The sequence below is a fragment of the Limulus polyphemus genome, unplaced genomic scaffold (genome assembly GCF_000517525.1).
Source record: "Limulus polyphemus unplaced genomic scaffold, Limulus_polyphemus-2.1.2 Scaffold26, whole genome shotgun sequence".
In the NCBI taxonomy this organism is placed as follows: domain Eukaryota; kingdom Metazoa; phylum Arthropoda; class Merostomata; order Xiphosura; family Limulidae; genus Limulus; species Limulus polyphemus.
In genome coordinates, this window is record NW_013665636.1 from 737,100 (window position 1) to 759,913 (window position 22,814).

Consider the following 22,814-nt stretch of genomic DNA (forward strand, 5'->3'; position numbering starts at 1 on the left):
AATAGTGAGATTGACCGTAACATTATAACGCCCACACGGCTGAAAGGGCGAGCATGTTTGGTGTGATGGGGATTCGAACCGGCAACCCACAGATTGCGAGTCGAGCGCCCTAACCACCTGACCATAAATATTATACTGCTTACGAGAGTGTAAGTTATATTGTTACTTTTAAGCTTATAAAAATTATACTGCTTGCGAGAGTGTAAATTATATTGTTACTTTTAATCTTATAAAAATTATACTCCTTGCGAGAGTGTAAGTTATATTGTTACTTTTGATCCCTGGAAAATATACTGCCTGTGAGAGTGTAAGTTATATTGTTACTTTTGATCCCTGGAAAATATACTGCCTGTGAGAGTGTAAGTTATATTGTTACTTTTGATCCTTGGAAAATATACTGCCTGTGAGAGTGTAAGTTATATTGGTACTTTTGATCCTGTAGAAAATATACTGCCTGCGAGAGTGTAAGTTATATTGTTACTTTTGATCCTGTGGAAAATACACCTCTTGTGAGCGTGTAAATGCTCGTTACTTTTGATTTTTTGGAAAATACACCGCTTGTGAGATCGTAACTGCTCTTGTAACTTTTGATCCCGTGGAAGATTATACTGTTTGTGAGATCATAAGTGTTCGTTACTTTTGATCCCGTGGAAAGTGTTTCCAACAGAAGTTTCTAATAAGATAACACAGTTGTCTGAAGAACATTGTTCATTTATAACTTTATAATAAAATTGAACTTAAAAGCACAGAATTATAATTAACTAAAATAAATATTCTGTGTCGGTGCTTTATAGTTGTTTCTTATCAAAGACATTTAAAAATTTAGAATCCACTTAAGGTTTAAAACCCCGTTAAACTTCATATGTGGAAATACACATTGAAAAGTGTAGTTTGAATAAAAAACTAAATATGTTTTATTTCAATTTTCGCGCCAAGCTACACAAGAGCTATCTACACATAATTTATAGCTGTTATACTAGAGAGAAGGCAATTTAGTCAACGACATTAAGTGCCAAGTTTTGGGCTACACTTACCAAGCAGAATAAGTGAGCTTTGAAAGTCATTATTACAGCTCACCCACGACCACAAATGCATTTTTGTGGCAACTGGATACAAACATAAATCCACCGATTCACAATTGGAGTACGTTAATACCGTACCAATTTAGGCCCCTTCAGAATCTAAAAAAAAAATGTTTACGTTTTTCTTTATGTTTTCACATACATTTTTATTCTGGATTTGATTGTATTTTTGTATACCGTGTAATAAAATGTTTACACCTAAAAAAAATCATACACTCGTTTGTAGTGTCTGTGGCTTGATCTGTAAAAAGTTGTCTCCATCTCATATTTTGTTAGACTAATGACTTTATATCAGTTCTGCTGGTTGTCCAGAAAGTTATTTAAATGATATAGATAGAAATGTTAATAGAGAAACTATTGCAGAGAAATAAATATGTCGCATATGTATCCTATGCATATCTTATATTATTTAATTGTTGGTAAGCACAAATATACACCACGGGTATTGGGAGCTAGATTTTAGCATATTATAAACCTACAGGTTTACCACTGTGTCACTGAGGGTTTATCTTATATTAAAGGACTTCTAGAATGCTTATATACGTTCTTGATTTAACCCTATAACAGATATTTAAGTAACTTTAATGTCTCCGTAGTCACTAATTTTAAGTTATTTGAACGATTAAGTATTTCACAATCTTTGCTATGTCTTTAATCTGCTACTTAGTTTCTCAGAGCAGTTTTAATCATCGGTAGAGTAAGGCATTTATTACCTAATTCCTTACAAGTAGAAGCAGCTTAGATCCTTCTGATTCGCTAAGAGTGGGAAAAGAATTTTAACAGTAAAAGCGTTTAAGACTAACGCTTACTAAGTTCTAATTTTTATTATGAACTGAAAAGTAGCATCGACAATTTAAACCAACAATTGCAGTAAACATTACAAGCCGATGAGAAAGTTCGAGAGCCCTGTCAATCTCTACCCTTATTAACCAGTCAAGTGACATTTGAGATGAGGTATATTTTGTCTGTTGAATTTCGCGCAAAACCACTTGAGGGCTATCTGCGTCGCCGTCTCTAATTTTGAAATGAAAGACTAGAGGGAAGACAGCTAGTCAACGCTACTCACCATCAACTCTTGAGCTACTCTTTACCAACGAACAGTAGGATTGACCGTCACATTATAAAGCCCTACGGCTGAAAAGGCGAGCATTTCTAACGACGGGTTTCAATACTGCGAACCGCAGATTGCGAGTTTAGTGCCCTAACCACCAGGACATGCCAAGCCAAATTAAGACAAATACCCGTTATATTTTCTACACGATTTGATGAAATACTTGATTTTTTTATTTTGAACTTTATATTGGACATTATGCTGAAAGTAGGAGTTTTTTGTTTGTTTATTTTTAAACGCAGGTATCGAGCACCGATTTTTGGCATTAAAGCCCTCAAACTTACCACTGGAGTAAGGGGTGCTTTTGTTTATACAACACATATCCTGTTTTAAAATGTGCACACGATTTATTTCTTAAATTTTATAAATATGCTTTCACATTTGAAAGCTTAAATACTTTATGAGCAGGTTTTAAGATTCAGTGGGCATACAAGTATGAGTTGTTTTTGTTTTTTTTTTGGTTGAGAAACGTGGTTATCAGTAGGAGTAAAAAGAGTAAGGTTTACAAAAGAACATTAAAGACCAGCGAGTTTTCATACCTCGGCGAATAAAAGAAGAAACTTTATACATGCTCCTTTTCAGTGTATTATCCACTAGTTATGCCTGGCTGACAACAGTGGAAAGACAGGGTTGAGCAGAGAAAAGAGGCAATCAGACGGAAGACATAGCTCAGTGCAATACAGCAAATTCCAATTGACGGTCTGACTATAGAAAAAAGAAAACATCATTCTTAGATGCAAGCATTACAGCTTATTTTTGAAGCATGGTTAATCGAAGCAATTTCAAGCTTGACTGAAATGTTGATTAAGCGACTATTAAGCAGATTTTTTTTTCAGCAAAAGTCGCATCTGCGTAAGTAAAGATTTTTTTTTCTCTCTGTTCCTTGTATCTGGTCACTGTAAAAACATTCCAATCAGAATTAGGTAAATGAAATACGAGTAACCAGCTTAGTATATGGATTTAGGGCTAACTTAAATCTCCTAAGATATTACTGGGATTACGGACGAAAATGTCGATAACAACGAGGTTGCCTAACTGATGTATCAATGCATTCTAGTCACTACAATTTTTGTTTTAGGAAATTTTATACTAATAATTAGACTGGTATATAAAATTAGCTACATTAATTACTGGAATCGATAAGTAGTTTCGATCCACATAGGAAGCTTTCTTTGACCAGAAATTATTAATAAATTTATTTCAGTTTCTAATAAACTACCATCAAACAACCACAATTCTTTCCGGATAATTGCCTCTAATCCATTATAATTCTTATCTTTATTTCTAAAAAAAACGCCACCATGCTCTTCATTTTTAATAAACCACCTTGCAAAAACTGTCATCTTTGTTTCCTTCATGGCACGCTACCGCATAATAACAAACATCCCTCTCTTCGTTTCCATGAAATCATAACCAATCATCCACTGCCTTTCATTCCAGGAAAATATCCTCACCAAAGTAACCATGTGCTGTCATTTTATTTGAAGTCTACCGCCATCAAACAATCAGTCTTTAATTTCTAGGAAATCCTTCACTGCATTACCACTATATTTTCCGCTTTTCCCTATTAATAAAACAGTGTCTACCTATTTCTTCGATTATTGTATAACAGTACCAAATAATCGATATCTTTATTTTCATGTTTCCATGAAACCCTCACCAAACAGCACAATATTTTCCCTTAATTAAAAAGAATTTTTCAGAAATCAACTACTTTTTTCGTTTTTATAAAACACTCAATTGTCGTTCAAATCTTCCCGTTCCACATAAAGCACTTAGAACTTTTGTAATTATATACTTTCTAAGCCTTTTGTAAAACCAATTTTATGTTCTTAAAAAAATCATTAAAGTCTTAGGTAGGTCCTGGATATTTTTACAAATGCTATCACACAGAAATTCTGATTATTCCTTACTAGAGTATTAAGAAGTAAAAAACACGATATCCGCTTGCAATAAACAATGTAACAACTTTTACACAAGTTCTTCCATGTTACTACTGTGTTCAGCTACGAATAAAGTAAAAGTGTCTTTTTTTTACGTTATTTTATTTTTAACTATAGAAAACACATAATGATACGTTAGTATTGCGTTGGTATGCAGGCAATGCCAATTTCGATATTACTGCCGCCCTTATATGGAAGAATATAACGCCCGATTCTTTATTACTACCGCGTTTATATGTAGACAATCCTGGAGTTTATATCACTCTCGCACTTATATTTAGACAAAACGCTCATTTGTAGACAGCACCTAATTCAACATTACCGTTGCATTTATATGGATATTACACCTGACTATATTATTAACTGCATTTACATATAGACAGCATATGATTCTATATTATTGTCGCACTTATTATATGGATATTACACCTGACTATATTATTAACTGCATTTACATATAGACAGCATATGATTCTATATTATTGTCGCACTTATTATATGGATATTACACCTGATTACTCTTGCCTCCGGAGGGGAGGGGGGGCGAGGGTATTGCAATCGGGTTCGTGTGTGTGTGTCTGTCTGTCTGTCTGTCTGTCAGTCTGTGTTTCCGTGCACGTATCTCGAAAACTAGTAGACCGATATACTCGTAAATTTTACACAAGATGGTAAATCAGTAGTGGACAGTTCTCCTGACCTGGATCCAAATTTGGATCATGGATCACTTTGAAGTTTTTTTTATATATAACTTGGAGATATGGCATTTTCGCGGTTTTGGGTTAATAACTCTGTAAAGTATGATCGGATTTGTACGAAGTTTCTTGGGCACATACAGTTGAGACTCCTCATCACACAGCCATAAATGATCCGGATCGTTGTTCATTCTGGATCTGAGAAGGATCTTCTGAATTTTCTAAGGTGAAAACTAACGTTATCCAATATAAACGCATGCAATCTCGAAAAGGAGCGGCAGGGCGAGGGTATGCAATCTCTCTGATTACTCTTGTTTTATATCACTTCCACGTTTAATTGTAGACAGCATTTGATGCTATTTTACCTCTGTGTTCAGATCTAAACAGCATTTAATGCTATTTTACCTCTGTGTTCAGGTCTAGACAGCACTTGATGCTATTTAACACAGAGGTAAAATAGCATCAATGCTGTCTAGACCTGAACACAGAGGTAAAATAGCATCAACTGCTGTCTAGACCTGAACACAGAGGTAAAATAGCATCAAATGCTGTCTAGACCTGAACACAGAGGTAAAATAGCATTAATTGCTGTCTACATCTGAACACAGAGGTAAATAGCATCAAGTGCTGTCTAGACCTGCACCTCTGTGCACAGGTCTAGACAGCACTTGATGCTATTTTACCTCTGTGATCAGGTCTAGACAGCACTTGATGCTATTTCACCTCTGTGCACAGGTCTAGACAGCACTTGATGCTATTTCACCTCTGTGCACAGGTCACAGCACTTGATGCTATATTGGCACTACCTTCAGTCATAGGCAGGATTTAATGCTACATGTTCACCTAGGAGTGACTATTATTTACTGTCAGTATACTCATCACATGAGTACACAAATAATGGAAATTACCTATAATATGTTAAACTCATATTAACTAGTTGTTCGTTGTCACTGGAGCACTTGGCTAAAGAAAATGTCCCTGTAATATCTAAACCTTCTACTAACTAGTTGTTCGTTGTCACTGGAGTACTCGGCTAATGAAAATGTCCCTGTAATATTTAAACCTTCTACTAACTAGTTGTTCGTCGTCATTGGAGCACTCAGCTAAAGAAAATGTCCCTGTAATATCTAAACCTTCTACTAACTAGTTGTTCGTTGTCATTTGAGTACACAAACTATCACAATTTTTCTGAAATACACAAACTTTCTCCTAACTATTAGGTACTAAAGTATTCAGATGATGGAAATTTTCTGTAATGCATAAACCTTCTACCAAATAGCAATTCGTTGCCACAGCAGTAAATAAATAATTGAATTTTCCATATAATATGGAAACGTTCTGCTAAATAGTAACGTATTATCATTTGAGTACATTAACAATGAAAATTTAAGCACTATTTCTACTAAATAATAATTAGTTGTCATTTGTCATTGTAGTACACAACTAGTGAAAGTTAATCCATAAGTTATAAACTTCCTTGTATACAAATAATAAATTTATCACTAATTTCTAAACTCTCCACCAGAAAATACTCTTATCATAACATATTAGTACTAGGCCTATTATATTTTTAACACCACGTTATTTTTCAGTCCCTTAGAACTTTAAAGAAGAAGAAGAAGAGCGTATTTCGACCACATTAACTCCGTCGCTTCCATTGCCGACGACGCGTTTTGGTAATTACAGAGCTCATAAGGCCATCTACGACACAACAAATACAGTAGTGGTCGGAGATTTATTTATATAGGCCATTTGTTATAACAACAATTGTTATGGATACGGCAGACATCGTGTAGTCGAGGTACTGTTAAACACTTCTTCTCGAGAAACCCTGAGGGAATGGATATAGAATTAGTGTTAAAAAGTTAACAGGCCTGATGATTTATTACAAGTATAAAAGTAAAGAAACAATTTTCCAATAAGGAAGTAAATGTAGGGATAACTAATATCAATCCTTCAAAAACAATACAAACAAGATAGTACGGATGACATTTGCTTCATCCCTACATAATAGCACAGACACATAGTGTAGTAGAATGTTAACAGACAAAAATAGGATAAATTAAACTCAAGTGTGATGGAATAGTTATATATATATATATATGTTGCTATTTTTTTGCTTATGCTATTATGTAGGGATGATGCAAATTCCATCCCTACTATCTTATTTGCCTTGTTTTTGAAGGATTGATGTTAGCCATCCCTACATTTACTTCCCTATTGGAAACTTTTTTTGTCTTTACTTATTTGCTTGTTTTTAATGCAGTGTATATAAAAAAGGAAGGTTGTATTTATAACCAAGTTCTAAATGCAATGAGGTTCAAACTGTAATATTTATTGTTTATCTGTTATTGGCTGGTAATTCATGTTCGAAGCTGTACTTAAGCTTTTTAAAGGAACAACAACTTCCTGTAAGGAAACTAACTTCAAGGGGTAATGATAACATCGTTTATACTAGAATTATGAGGGTTTTTTTAATTACTACTAGTTATTAATAATACTTATAAAAGTGAATACTCCGCTTGAAACTATGTCTCCTCAGTGAAATTGGTTAACACGATTGTTTTGGTTTTTGAGTTATGTAATAAAAAATTAGCAGATGAAAAAGAACAATAAATTCAAACGTTTTGCTATGATACTTACAGATATTCGGATATCCGAAATGAGTATTTGAACTAGTCAAACCACCAAGTTATCCAGCTTATGTGCACCACTAATAGTGTTTGTTTAGTTGTTATCACGCACAAAGCTGCACAATGGGCAGCTTTGCACTGTGCCAGCAGTAGGGATCAAATCCCATATTTTAGCGTTATAAGCTCCCAATCTTACTGCTGAGACATCCGGGGAAGAACAAGCGATGTTTGATTAATCTAAAATGAAACTCACGAGAAATATTAATATGTAGACTTGATAGAACAGACAATGAAAATTAGTCCCTGATAAAACAGACAATGGAAATTATTCCGACATATTCCAATTAGCAATCCGTTGTCACCTGATAACTCAGATAATGCATTATAATCTTCACAATAAACGGTAACATGTTAATTTTAACTAACTGTTTGTAGTTAAATATAACTTTTAACCAACTATTTATATTTCAATACAAATTTCAACTAACTATTTCTATTTAAGTACAATAACTAAAGCGTAAACCTATAAGATGCAGCTGCGATACTTATTTTAAGCTTGTTTCTCCTCCCCCCATCGGAATGAAACCCGTAACCGACTTTTATTTTTTTAATTATGTATGGTGTATAGTCGAAAAACCACTTTTTAATATCGAATGTTCCACAACTGCTAACCAACAGCATTATCAACCAACACCAGAAAAAAAGCGCTTTTCTTCAAACATCGATTTTCGTTTAAGGATATTTACGTAGCTAAACTAAACCTATATAGATTTTTGTAGGTAATAAGAAAATCTTACTGCATTAGTCAAGTATGGTCGGCGTATATCGGTCCTAAATTTAATATCATTTGCTTGTACATAAATTAAACGTTTATTTTTTAATCAGTCGTGTAACGTTTACTCTATTTTCAGATTCGTCAGTACCAAAAGAGTACCAAATTACTTAGTATCAAGTTAAGCCTGTCAGTTCAAGAAACACTTGTAGTCAGTGTCAGAAAGTGGTACAGAGTGTCTGTCACCTTTAGCTTTTTACTTTTAGGAATTTTTTTTTCTATTTATAAAGAGTGTACAGTACTATAACAAACAAAAGTTTTGATATTATATTTTAACTATTTACTTATTCATATCCAGCCCAGCAGACGAGTCAAGCTCCACTGAATCGTACCGTAGAGGTAATGTTTTATACCCTTCTTACATAATGCTAGCCGTCCACGTGCTCTCCCGAGGCTAGAAAGGAGATTTCCCACTCCTTCAGCCTGCCCAGTACTTCTTTGTAAACGAGTTAGCTATCTGAAATAATATCGCGACTTGAAAAACGAGAAGCCAAACAATCACCCGTGCGGGAGAGTTCGGTCTCGTATGAAGGGGAGGGGAGAGTGCTAGGGCGTTTTCAAGTCCCTCAACACCACGAGCTTAAGGCAAGCAACTCTTTAAAACATATTCGATTTGTTTTTTCTGCCAGCCGTCCTGGCGCCTCATTAGAGTAAAAACTCATCTTTTTACCACTCCTGTACTAGCCCACAACCTGAACCTGCTATACAAAGTAAAAGTGTGAACGCCTCACCACCGTGCACCTGACCTTAACAAAAGAACATCAAATTTGAGCCCTTAGGTCTTAACGCTGGCCAGCTTTTTTGTGTGTGCGCGCGCGTGTGTGGCGTTTTTTTGTTTTTTAACCTCATGATACCATACAGGTAGAAAAAACGTAACTTATTCACAATATAGTGACAGTGTTGTTACATTGAATCACTTCATTGGTCTTGGGGTTTAAAGGACTCGTATCTTTGAAATATAACGTAAAATATGCGCTAACGTCTAACAAAATGTTGTGTATCCACAAGAATACGGAAACAAAGGACAGATGAAGTAAAAGAAAAATCCAACCCTTGTTTAATTGATGGTTCGACATAAGTACACATTACATTGAACAGCCTCAGTGTTCCTTTACATAGTGAATGTTTTAATTAAGTCTTAAAAAATAACTTAGAAAAGCATAGAAACGGCTAAAAATTTATTAAACTTACTGATTAATAAATTACTAACTAATTTCCAGAAATGTTCTTAGATGCTACTGACTTAGATATTTCCAAATTGAAACAGTTTTCCGACGTTTCCAACCGTACAAGTAGCTAATAAAAGGGTCATAAACAATAGACAAATTCTTCTTACAATGTTAAAAACGTCGAACAGTAAACTAATTCACTGCAATGTAAGAAGACAAGAAAAGAGAGATAACAAATACTCATATGGAGGTACACCTGAAAGCGTGAGATATGAAAATACTCATATCGAGATACACCTAAAAGGGTGAGAAATAAAAATACTTATATGGAGGTACACCTAAAAGCGTAGAGATATGAAAATACTCATATGGAGGTACACCTGAAAGCGTGAGATATGAAAATACTCATATCGAGATACACCTAAAAGGGTGAGAAATAAAAATACTCATATCGAGATACACCTAAAAGGGTAACAAATGAAAATACTGATATGGAGATACGCCTAAAAGGGTGACAAATGAAAATACTCATATGGAGATACACCTAAAAAGTAATAAAGTATCACAGCAAAACCATTTGACTAAATATTTGTAAAGTTCTTCTCCTACATCTTCAAGTTCAACAGACTTTTATGCCCTTGGCATAATGGGGACGGAGGGGAGGGGTTTGTGGAAAGTATTTGAAGATGTGGTTTATAAAGTTGACCTCGTTGTCCTAAGTAGAAAGTTGTTACAATGAAGACTGTAGTGGCGGGCAACATTATTTAATGAAAATGATTACGATCGACGATGAAGGGAGTATTTCAACAGGATCTGTAATATCGTTCTTAAGATAAATGAACAAAATATTTATATGACAAATCTATAGGAAAAAAATCTATATGTCCCAGACATCGTTGATTTCGACGCGTAGCTAGATGCTTGTGATTATTTGTCAAATTGAAAATAGTGTTAAAGCTACCTGAAAGTAAGCACAGCTGATCGTAATGGAATTTTGGGTGAGAGGTTTTTCTTTCGTAACCATGGTCTTCATTTAGCGGATTTGGTTGAGATATTGTTTCGAAGCCCATTGTTGTGGGAGTTTCTGCGTTTCCTTGAAGGACATTATACATTCCCTTTTTCGAAATGTGTTCTTCAGCCTTTGGTTCTACGTTCTTTACCAGATATCCTCTGTCTGAAAGGGCAACGATAAATTCTTCAAGCTATTCGTGACAGCATTGAATAGTTAGTAATTCTCGTGAACCCAACACATAAGTGTTAAACACCTATACTATAAAATGTTTGTGAAAGTTATCTGTACACGAGAATATCCGATACCAAAATATTTGAGTTTAGACAAAGTATATGATTAACTTTAAAATTTTATTACAACTCTGGTGATTGGTTGGAGGGAAATTGTAACCTGTACATGCTACGCCAAAACTATTATTGTTTGTTTGTTATTAAGCGCAAAGCTATACAATGGACTATTTGTTCAATGCCAATCCAGTGGTGTAACAGTAGATCTGAAGGCTTATAACGCTAAAAACCGGGTTTCGATACCTGTGGTGAGCAAAGCACAGATAGCCCATTGTATAGCTTAGTGTTTAACTACAAACTTATCGCTGAGCCACTGGAGGCGCCAAACAGATGAAACAGTGCCACAAGTAATCATAAAGGAACAGGTATGAAATAGATATGTTATAAAAATTGAACAACTAATACAATACAGCTTATCCATCCTGCCACTACATGGTAACCAGGGACAACAACTGGAAAAAATCGTGTAAGCCAGTTTAATGATAGACACAGTAAAGTAGAATCTGGTCGTACTTAAGAGTGAAGAATGGCAACTTAAATTCTGGAAGGAAGACACGCTCAACTATTTATAAAAACTTATCTTTTAAGTCATGGCTGTTATTAAAGCAAAATATAGATGGAATCATGTAGAAAAGAAGTGTATATGATGGGGCATAACGTGTGGGCGATGACAATAACAGGATGACGTTTTAGTGAGAGTAACAGTAACATTATCTATTTTCCCCGAGGGGTTACCTGTTTTAACCACTATACAGTAGTGTGTTGTCTGTCAGTCAGTCAGTAGACACTAAAATGATGTCACATAAGGGATGCTTAACGTTACAATCTTTACTGTCGTGACGTCAATAAAATGTGCGTATGCCATGAATCACGAGAAGAATTATGCACTCTCTAGGCTACAACACAGCATATGAACTTCAAAAGCAAGAAATAAAAATATTTGTTACTCTTAATTTTGGTTTTATTTACTCTTGAAACAGAACACTTTCGGGGAGCCTGCGGAAGTATATCTAGTATTATATATTGCAATGGTTCCAAACCTTCTTATGCTACATACACCCAGTCAGACCTCTGAGACAGCGGCGTATCTAAGACGTATATACTTTGTTAGAATTGTTTGTTTGTTTTGAATTTCGCGAAAAGCTACACGAGGGCTATCTGCGCTAGCCGTTCCTAATTTAGCAGTGTAAGACTAGAGAAAAGGCAGCTAGTCATCACCACCTACCGCCAACTCTTGGGCTACTCTTTTATCAACGAATAGTGGGACTGACCGTCACATTAGAACGTCCCCACGGCTGAAAGGACGAGTATGTTTGGGGTGACGGGGATTCGAACCGCGACTCGCAGCTTGCGAGTCGAGCGCCCTAACCACCTGGCCATGCCGGGCCACTTTGTTAGAAATTAATCTAAGAGTATTTTGTAATTATAAAAATGAAAATGAAAATATATACTTCAAGAGTAAGTCAACGATACGCGAATGTTGGGTGCTAGCTACTGGAATATGTTGGTAACTCTCCGAGATTGTCCTCCAGTTTAAAGGCATGGTCAGGAGTAGTTATAGTGGGGCAATATGTGACGATACGCATACCAGGTAAGGAAAAGAAATGGGGGGGGGGGATAATATACCGGCAAAAAAACGTTATATCGCTGTAGAACACTCTGCCCTCACCTATCTGGTTTCGCATGAAAATACATTTGTCTTTAGCATCTCTTCACTCGTAGAGTGCGTATGTTTCACGTCATGTGCTTAAAGTAAATGGTGTAGTTTTTATTTCTTAATGCGAAACTACACAATGGGCTACTGCACTGTATCCACCGGGGGCAATCGAAAACCGGATTTCAGTGCTGTAAATCCGTAAACTTATTGCTGACCCACAGAGGGAATATAGAATTGTTTCTTTGTTGTTAAGCAGAAAGCTACACAATGGGTTATCTATGCTCTACACACAAACACATCTTGTGTAGTTGTATGATAACTATAATTGTTTAATTTATGGGTAACACAAAGCTCCTCCAGAATAAAAGTCTACTTAATGATTTTCAATATGGAGTGTACCTAGCATTCTTATTCTCGTTTTATAAATAAACGTGTCTTATGATGGCAAGTCAATTTACAGTAGTCATCAATCAACAATGACCATACTTCAAGTTTACATGTTCTATTGCTTAAGTAGAATTCGTAAATTCAATATATTGTTGAATGCCGAATTTAAAGCGACAAAAATAGAGCTAATCCACAACAATTTAAAGCGACAGAAATAGAGCTAATCCACAACAATTTAAAGCGACAGAAATAGAGCTAATCCACAACAATTTAAAGCGACAGAAATAGAGCTAATCCACAACAATTTAAAGCAACATAAAGATAGCTAATCCACAACAATTTAAAGCGACAGAAAGATAGTTAATCCACAACAATTTAAAGCGACAGAAAGATAACTAATCCACAACAATTTAAAGCAACATAAAGATAGCTAATCCACAACAATTTAAAGCGACAGAAAGATAGTTAATCCACAACAATATAAAGCAACATAAAGATAGCTAATCCACAACAATTTCAGAGAAAAAAGTAACTATAACGCTTACTTGTTTCTTATGCAACTAGTGTAGAGAAATGTTGATGTGTAAAAGCTGAAAATCAAGTTTGATCACAATAGTTTGTTAATGTAATAGAATTCTCTGTTGTTAGGGTTTATTTCCCGACAGAAAAACTGGTGCCCTCTGTAGTAAGAAATTTGGCTTTAGAAGTCGCTCAAACAAGGATTACTCGTTATTGCCACACTGTAATTTCCCTGTTTGTGTTCCATTTTTTATTATTTTTCTATCTTACTAGTCAATTTTTCTTCTTATTATTATTTTATTTATCTATGGGTTCCTCTTACTCACTTCAACCCATACTGTTTAACTGCTGTTACAATTAAAAAGGAGACCAAAATTTCAACAGTTTGAAACTATGTAAATGTAAACAGCCAGTAAAACTGAGTAACCAAACACGACTAACCAGCCAGTTAAACTGTCCAACCAAATACAAATAACTAACCAGTTGATAATATCGGTCAACAATAATAAGCCAATAAACAACAAGCGACACTTTCCAACCAAACACAAGTAACTAATCAGTTGATGATACTGGTCAACAATAATATGCCAGTAAACAACAAGCGACACTTTCCAACCCAACACAAGTAACTAATCAGTTGATAATACTGGTCAACAATAATATGCCAGTAAACATCAAGCGACACTTTCCAATCAAACACAAGTAACTAACTAGTTGATAATACTAGTCAACAATAATAAGCCAGTAAAAAACAGGCGACACTTTCCAACCAAGCACAAGTAACTAATTAGTTGATAATACTGGTAAACAATAATAAGCCAGTAAACAACAAGCGACATTTTCCAACCAAACACAAGTAACTAACTAGTTGATAATACTGGTCAACAATAATAAGCCAGTAAACAACAAACGACATTTTCCAACCAAACACAAGTAACTAACTAGTTGATAATACTGGTCAACAATAATAAGCCAGTAAACAACAAACATTTTCCAACCAAACACAAGTAACTAACCAGTTGATGCCATCACTAACCACCAACGATTTAGATAACCAAAAATAATGTTATTAATCATAGGTGACAAAGCAGCTTGAAAACATACTCCGTGTTACAAATAGAGTTATTTTTTATGCACACTAAATTTTCCGTTATTCAGTTAACTAACTGAATATGCTTCAGTTACAAGCATGCAGTAAGGCTGCGGTGATCAGATATCAATCGTTCACATTGTTAGTATCCTATACGATCACCAAGTCTAATTATTAATTATTTATACATATTTACATTTTATATCACTGTCCAACTTATATCAGGTAAAACAATGTATATATATATATCGTTAACCCATAGTTGTCAGAACATTAGATTAAAAACAAAACAAGAAAGGATATAACACTCTTTTAAACTTTTCACATCATAAATGGTAATTATTAATAGAAGTTTTCTATCTTGTCGGTCACATATCGTGACACAAGACAAAACCAGACAGAAAATAAGATTTACAACGCCAAGTACTCATCTCGCCACGACTTTTTTCTTGTTCCTCTCTCCCATTATCTCAATCAAGCGAGCCATTACTTCTGCCAGGGACAGCAGCTAGAGAACTGACGGTCCTAACCGCGCGAGACAACAGAAGAAATCTCACTGAACGTGGAGAATGACAAGATGACAGGGATGGCGAGTGACGGTACAAGCGAAATCGTATTGCTGATAGAATTACGGGTTAATCCTCAGCCAGTATTTCCAGATCTCTCGGTTTGCCATTTGAGCTTTTTTTCTATTTCCTGACACAAGGACATTAATTGCATGGGTTTTGTTCGAAATAAGGTTGGAATATTTTGAACTGTTACATCCGTTACTCACTGTATGTGTCCTGTTAGTTTTACATGTAAAATACTGTTAACGCTCGTGTTCTTACGAAAGGAAATTACTCACTCTCAGTCTCAAGTGAAAGAAAAAAAAATCCCGAAGAACTTGCAGGTTTACATAATTACGTCACAGTGGATTTATACAAGGCTGTAAATTTAAATTCCTAAAATATTTTATAAATACTTTTTTTAATCGTAATGCTAAAACAATTCGTATTAAAGTATAACATTTAGTTCTTGTTTATAAGGCAACTATACTAAGGCTATCTACCGACTTTCATTTTGAATTACTGACTAGCAGCAAGCACCCTACCGCCCACCATCCATACTAATGGATTAACTGTCACTTCTGTAACGCACTTACAGCTTAAACTGGGAACAAATTTTATGGTATCGCTCGGATTCGATCCCCGTTCTCCAGCTTCCGAATCCAGAGCCAAGTCGCGCCGTAAAAGATCTAATAGGTTTCCTCGATCACGAACCTAGGGTATGAAAGATTATTATTATTATTTTTACACAGTTTCAAAACTAGCGAATAATATTGTTTGTTTCATAATTTTTGTACAAAGATACACAAAAGGTTATCTGCGCATATCGGTCACTATTTTTGAACTAAGGGCTAACGAAAAGTAGTTAGTCAACAGCATCCACCGCAAACTCTTGTCGGACTAAGTAGTAGGAGCTTACCTTCACTCTTATAACGCACCCATAGCACCAAAGTATGGAGCGAGATTTTGCGGTAACGGTCTGCTAACCAGGAATCCTCAAATTTACAGTCAAAGCCCACTAACCACTAGGACACTCCTGTTCCATCACCTATAACGCCGCATTACTTTTAGTAATTAACATTCCAAACGTGTATTGTTCTAAACTAGAAAACCTTGATCTAAAATGTTGTTAAATAACTAGGAAACATGGATATACTTAGCGAGTACATATTCAGTTGTATAGGTATGAAAGAGAGAGAAATGAATATATATTTATATAACACCTTGGACTCATCAAACAGTAAAGTCTTTATTCAAACCATTTCTTTGGAATACTTAAATGTTTTTTTTATAAGAAAAGAAAACTTTAGAAGTTCAAAAGGAATGAGAAACTACTGCAACAAAGTCAAAAATAGTGAGGGTCTTTTAACACTAAATTCGCGACATAATCAGACCCAGGTTGGTTATAAATCTGGAATAACATCAGGAATATTTTTGAATCTACTACAAGTATGTCAGAACGATAGATTCGGATTAGGGCTTCCATTCCGTGAAGATAAAATGTCAGTAATTGTTGTTTTCCCCTCATTCTTTATCCATCCTTTGACCAATATTTTATATTTTCTGACCAAAGGTCATTAGCTTTTTTTCTTTGATGTTTTTCGTTTTAAAGCGTAAGAAATAACGTAAAACACTACGGAAACATCAGAAGACGATCCTATACCTCCTATTGCTTTGCAGATGTAAAGTGAAAAGGTGTTTCAAGTGCAATAAATACAGGTTATGTGAATTTGACCACGATGAAGTATCTAGTAAGTGTCAAAGGAAAAAGAATAGTTTCCAAAAAGGAAAAAAAAAGAAAGCTTCTTTTTTAAGCAAAATCTACCGTTGTCTTGGATCTTCAAGATGGCGATTAAGATACTAATGAAGCTCGTCTTCAGGCTAATCCACCGTTCCCTTTTCTAAAAGGGAAAGTAGCCTTGTTCACTTTGTTACTGCTCTTATTAAGTTATTGCTTGTGCTGAAGTAACCAAGTTCCTAATAAAGTTCACATCCACAACAGCAACTGATTCTCGTCAAAATAGGTCAAGTTTGACAACCAGTTTATAATTTAATAATAAACGAGTGGCGAAGTTGTATATTAATACACAATACCTGATGTTACCATTAATCAAAATTAATTTCAGTTTTTGTATAAACAACAACAAAAAAGAAATAAAACAAGCAGCAGTAATAGTACTAACGGATGTGATGTGAGAAATTGTCACCACCACATTTTGGAATTTTGGCAGAATTCAGCGTTTAAGAAACGATTAGAACACTCTTGTACTTGGTAAGTACTGTGTTATCTACATCACTTATTTTATTGTTTTTACAGAAAACTAGAATAAACAAGCTTAGAGTTTATTTATAAGTTGTAAATGTTCCCATTTTCTTAAAACAATAAGGCACTCCTCTTTCATTTCAAGAAAACAATTAGCGAATAGTTTGTACGAATAAGTTACCTTGAAGGGATAAAATATATACGGATTTTGTGTTAACGATATTATGTTTAACAAAAATCCTAATTTGTTTTTTATAACATGATATTCTAAATGTTGAACGTTATATTCATTTTCACGTTAAAAAACTGCGATATAATTGTTGCATAACATAATTTCCATGTGCATCATCGTCCTTTGTAACATACAAGATCACAATATTATATGTTTGTTCGTATAATTAATACTATTTTAAATACGCTATATCTGTAAGTAGGTATAAAAATGTATTAAAATTAACAATCATTTGAATGCAGCTCTGAACCTTTTCCTATATCATTCATCCCCTATTTATAAGTTTTTCACAACAGTTCGAGAAAAAAAAAGACAAAAATGTACTAAATAAAAAATGCTAAATTCTTTATTATGACTTAAGTATACACCAAACTACAACTAGAATGAATACAACAAAAATAAATATATTTATAGAAATACAAATTGAATAAATAATTCCTAATGACTTTTTTTGCTCTTGAATCTGTTGTATAATTGATAGTACTCATTGACACCCCATCATTCTCATTCACCCTGATTCTGATCTCAATAACTCCTGGGTGAACCATTCACCAAGTTGACAAGCACTGCTCTAAAGGCACGAAAACAAATTGAAGAACTAAAGGGACGGCAAAACCAAGACCTAAATGGAAGATAAATTCCATTTAGCTTAAGAGGCATAGCAAGTGGGTTTAGTAAACAATTCAAAACACATCCGGAAATACGTTATATGTTCCATTTACTAGGATTATCTAGGTCCACGTTCTTTACAGTGTCATTCATACCTAGGTCAGCCGGATTGCTGAACAAGCTAATGGTCCACATTCTCTTCATTGTCGTTTCTACCTAGGTCAGCCGGATTACTTGACAGGTTAGGGATCCACATTCTCTCCAGTGTCGTTCATACCTAGGTCAAGCGAATTACTTGACAGGTTAGGGATCCACATTCTCTCCAGTGTCGTTTCTACCTAGGTCAGCCGGATTACTGAACAAGTTAAGGGTCCACATTCTCTCCAGTGTCGTTCATACCTAGGTCAAGCGAATTACTTAACAGGTTAGGGATCCACATTCTCTTCAGTGTCGTTTCTACCTAGATCAGTCGGATTACTTGACAGGTTAGGGATCCACATTCTCTTCAGTGTCGTTCATACCTAGGTCAGCCGGATTACTTGTCAGGTTAAGGATCCACATTCTCTTCAGTGTCGTTCATACCTAGGTCAGGCGAATTACTTAACAGGTTAGGGAGCCACATTTCCTTCAGTGTCGTTCATACCTAGGTCAGGTGAATTACTGAACAGGTTAAGGATCCACATTCTCTTCAGTGTCGTTCATACCTAGGTCAGGCGAATTACTGAACAGGTTAGGGATCCACATTCTCTCCAGTGTCGTTTCTACCTAGGTCAGGTGAATTACTGAACAGGTTAAGGATCCACATTCTCTTCGGTGTCATTCATACCTAGGTCAGGTGAATTACTGAACAGGTTAGGGTTCCACATTCTCTTCAATGTCGTTCATACCTTGGTCAGGCGAATTACTTAACAGGTTAGGGAGCCACATTTCCTTCAGTGTCGTTCATACCTAGGTCAGGTGTATTACTGAACAGGTTAAGGATCCACATTCTTTATTGCATCCGTCATTTAGTAGCATAGTTAAAAACGTTTCTTCCTCCAAGTTCTATGCAGTATTTTAAGCACTTATCCAAATTATGGCATACACGTGGTGTTAGCAACATATTTGGTATGTGCAATAAATATCTCAATTCTTAAACTCGCGAAACGCTTAATGAAACCTCTATAGTCGTAAAAGTGGATCTTTATGACTAACATTGATCCAGATTTTAATATTTCTATTTCAGTTCAAGTAGAAATCATCAAAACATTCTGCGAAATCTAATATTACATTTATAAAAAAAAACTAATTTATGTTCTATTCAATATGATTACCCAAATCCTGAATATTATTAAATGGTTATGTGGCCATAATGCCACATTCTTTCCTACTTTTATCAGCCATAGTTTCAATACCCTAAACTTACCATTTGGTTCTAATGATAAAGTATGAAAGGGTTTGTTTAAGCTACAATATGATTGGATGAAAAAATTGACTCAGTCTTCTGTTTCTGAACTTCTTGTTTTTTGTTGTTGTTGTTGTTGTTATCGGATTAAACTTAGTAGCAATTTTATGTAAACTTGGAGCTACTTATTATTAACTATATAAAAACGTATTTGAGTTATGAAAATAAAATATACAGCCAAGACTTGTTATGCAAGAATTTTCCGAGAGCGAAGACACAGAAACGAAGTTTGTTTACAAACAATTTTAATATTAATGTTTTATTTACATTGTTGTTGTTTTTTTTGTTTGTTTGTTTTTCATAACCAAACTGTTTACCCAGCACAAAGAGAAAAAGACAACAAGGTGTTCGACAGTGAGAGATCATCGAAAAAAAATTCCTTGCAAAATTCTCATTAATGAGTGTTCAAGTTCATTGTGCATATGAAGCGGCTGTTTAAAAAATATACAGTCACATATGGTCTACCAACAAACTACATGCATTGATGAGGTAGCACACTCCAAGACATGGCACGTAAAACCAGTCCCTCCTCTACACACACACGTTCCTCTCGTGGAGTTGTCCAGCAGCCGGCTTGCCTCGTGCCGCACGAGGCAAGTGCAGGTTACATACGTGCATCACTAACAGGCTCACAACAGCCGCACTTTTATCTGCAAAAACAAAGAATGCCAGAAGGATGGGTTTAGCATGCTTTCAAAAAAAGCGGACTAGGCTAAAAACTATTGTAACTTTCAAATCAAAACATTTTAATAGCAAACCAATCATGCACAGCAAATGAACAAAAGAAAAGCACCAGCAAAATTACACGTGCGATCTTTTGGCCTTATAAAGTTGCTGAAACGTTGCCAACTAACCTTGAAGTTGAAAACTGCTTCGAAACGAGGAGTGTAGGCCTAGTATTACAAAATAACTTGTCGTAGTTTAACATACACTTTGTTTTTGTTGTTAAATAAAACTCGTTTTGAAATATGCAACCCTTTTTATTAATTGTGTCTACACTTATGACTCAAAAGGTGCAGCTGTCCGAGAAACAATGAGTTAGAGTAAACCATTTAACAGCTACTACATAAAGACCTGCACATTATGAAAAACGGTGTAAAGTATACAATATAAATGTTTGGAAAATACAGTGATGATGGTTATGAATGTTTGAAAGTTCATGCTTCGTGCCAGGGCCTAAAACTACCTGCTAGACATCCAGGTGCAAAAAAAAACGTTTGTGCCAGAGCCTAACACTACCTGCTAGACATCCAGGTGCAAAAAAAACGTTTGTGCCAGGGCCTAACACTACCTGCTAGACATCCAGGTGCAAAAAAAAAACGTTTGTGCCAGGGCCTAACACTATCTGCTAGACATCCAGGTGCAACAAACCTTCACCACAAACTTCGTGTCATTAACATAACTAAAAAACATTCTAAAACAGTTGAGGGCATATCTTTATCTGTGTGGTCTCAAGTTTGTTGTAAAGCTGCCATAAAAAGTTTGCAAACTATTTTCACCTTCTAAGATATTCAAACACCTTGAAGTAGTTTAGTAACTTAGAAAAACTTCCACAAAGTCGTGGTAGACGATTTGATATTTATTTCGACTGATAAAACATTTATGTTAAAAGAATTTCTACTTAAAAGTTCGTTCACCTCCACCACCCCTTTCAAACTTGGATACAAGTTCTGTTTAAAATACTAACAGCCTAAACACTGAATATATGCATGAAGAAGTCGCCAAAGTAGGAAATAAAATTTCAATAATCGAAAAGTTTTAAAAATAGATCACACAGACGGCTGGAACTGGTGGTAACCATGCCAACCAGATGCGGGTAAGGACGTCCTTTCTAAGCTAAAGGCATGGAGGGGCAGTTCAACAGCCACGTACTGTTGTGCATGAGAGATCGATAATAGAGTTTCTCTTTAAAAATCGATCACCGCTGGAACCATGAAGACATTCTACCGGATAACGTATTTCTAAAATCCCTTATTTTGTCTTATTTAACACCTGAGTGAATTTGGGTTACGTGTAGTTTCCACAACAAGTAAGGAAAGTTGGTGAAAAAATAAAGAGAATTTTCAAACCCTAGCAAAATATACTACAAGAAATTTCAATTTGCTCGTACTTTAAAATCAACGAGGTGTAAAGTTAATATTAAAATTCTGAATATAACAGATGTTATTTTATGCACAATTATATCTCAAGCAATAACCGCAACGACACCAATGCCAATTTTTTGATACATTTTGGACAAAATATCTTAAAATGAGCATAAGAATACGTTTAATGTAAGCTCTAACAAGACATTTGAAAATAAAACAGTAAAATAATGCTGATAAACGTCTGCAAAGGAAAAATTTGGTCTGATTGACTAAGATTTATGCGTTCGTATCGGTAAAAAACCAAATCAAAAAAGTACCCAAAAGCGGACTATGTACGTTAAAATACATTAACAAGTGTTCACACAATAAAAAATCCGGGAAGATACTCGGGATGTAATAGCAGCATTTATCTAATTTTTTTTATCAAGATGTTGAAGCGACTGTTTTTAAACAACTTATGATAAGACTTATGTCCCCCCCCAATCAGTTTCCCCAACAGATCACAAGATCTGACAGAAATATACAAATAAAAAAACAAGTGTTTGTGAAATGTGTAACAGCTACTTAAAAACAAAATTGCAAGTACCGTTCAATATATTAAAACAATATTCACGAAAAATTCCTAAGAAAATTGCAAAGGTATGGGTTATAACCTATGAAATTCTAGTGAGATAGAGGCATATGATCTAACTGTAGAATACTGTTTTGCGTTTGTTTGTTGTTTTTACACAAGCTCATAATGAGACAAACTTCGATATCTTACATGAAAACAAAACTACAAACATTGTTACACTAACTCATGACACTCTTAGTTTTATTGGAATATACATATTTAAAGGGGTTCACTAAAAATCATTTTGACACTAACTCACGACACTCTTGGTTTTGTTGGAATATAAATATTTAAAGGAGGTTCACTAAAAATCATTTTGACACTAACTCATGACACTCTTCGTTTTATTGGAATATAAATATTTAAAGGGGTTCACTAAAAATCATTTTGACACTAACTCACGACACTCTTGGTTTTATTGGAATATAAATATTTAAAGGGATTCACTAAAAATCATTTTGGCACTAACTCACGACACTCTTGGTTTTGTTGGAATATAAATACTTAAAGGGGTTCACTAAAAATCATTTTGACACTAACTCACGACACTCTTGGTTTTGTTGGAATATAAATATTTAAAGGTGTTCACTAAAAATCATTTTGA

The 22,814-nt window shown here is 34.9% G+C and overlaps 1 protein-coding gene across 5 annotated transcripts in view; it reads right to left on the minus strand.

The window, feature by feature from the left end:
* Positions 1–22,814, minus strand: part of LOC106459147 — a 250,810-nt gene that overhangs the window by 207,353 nt on the left and 20,643 nt on the right. Inside the window, exon 4 of one of the 5 annotated variants that reach the window (XM_022385756.1) lies at positions 19,778–20,160. The exons of the other annotated variants lie outside the window; for them this stretch is intronic. Within the exon in view, the coding sequence (XP_022241464.1) occupies positions 20,140–20,160 (21 nt within the window). The 3' untranslated portion in view covers positions 19,778–20,139. Of the gene's footprint in view, positions 1–19,777; positions 20,161–22,814 lie in introns of those variants that run through there. 5 annotated transcript variants of the gene reach the window in all.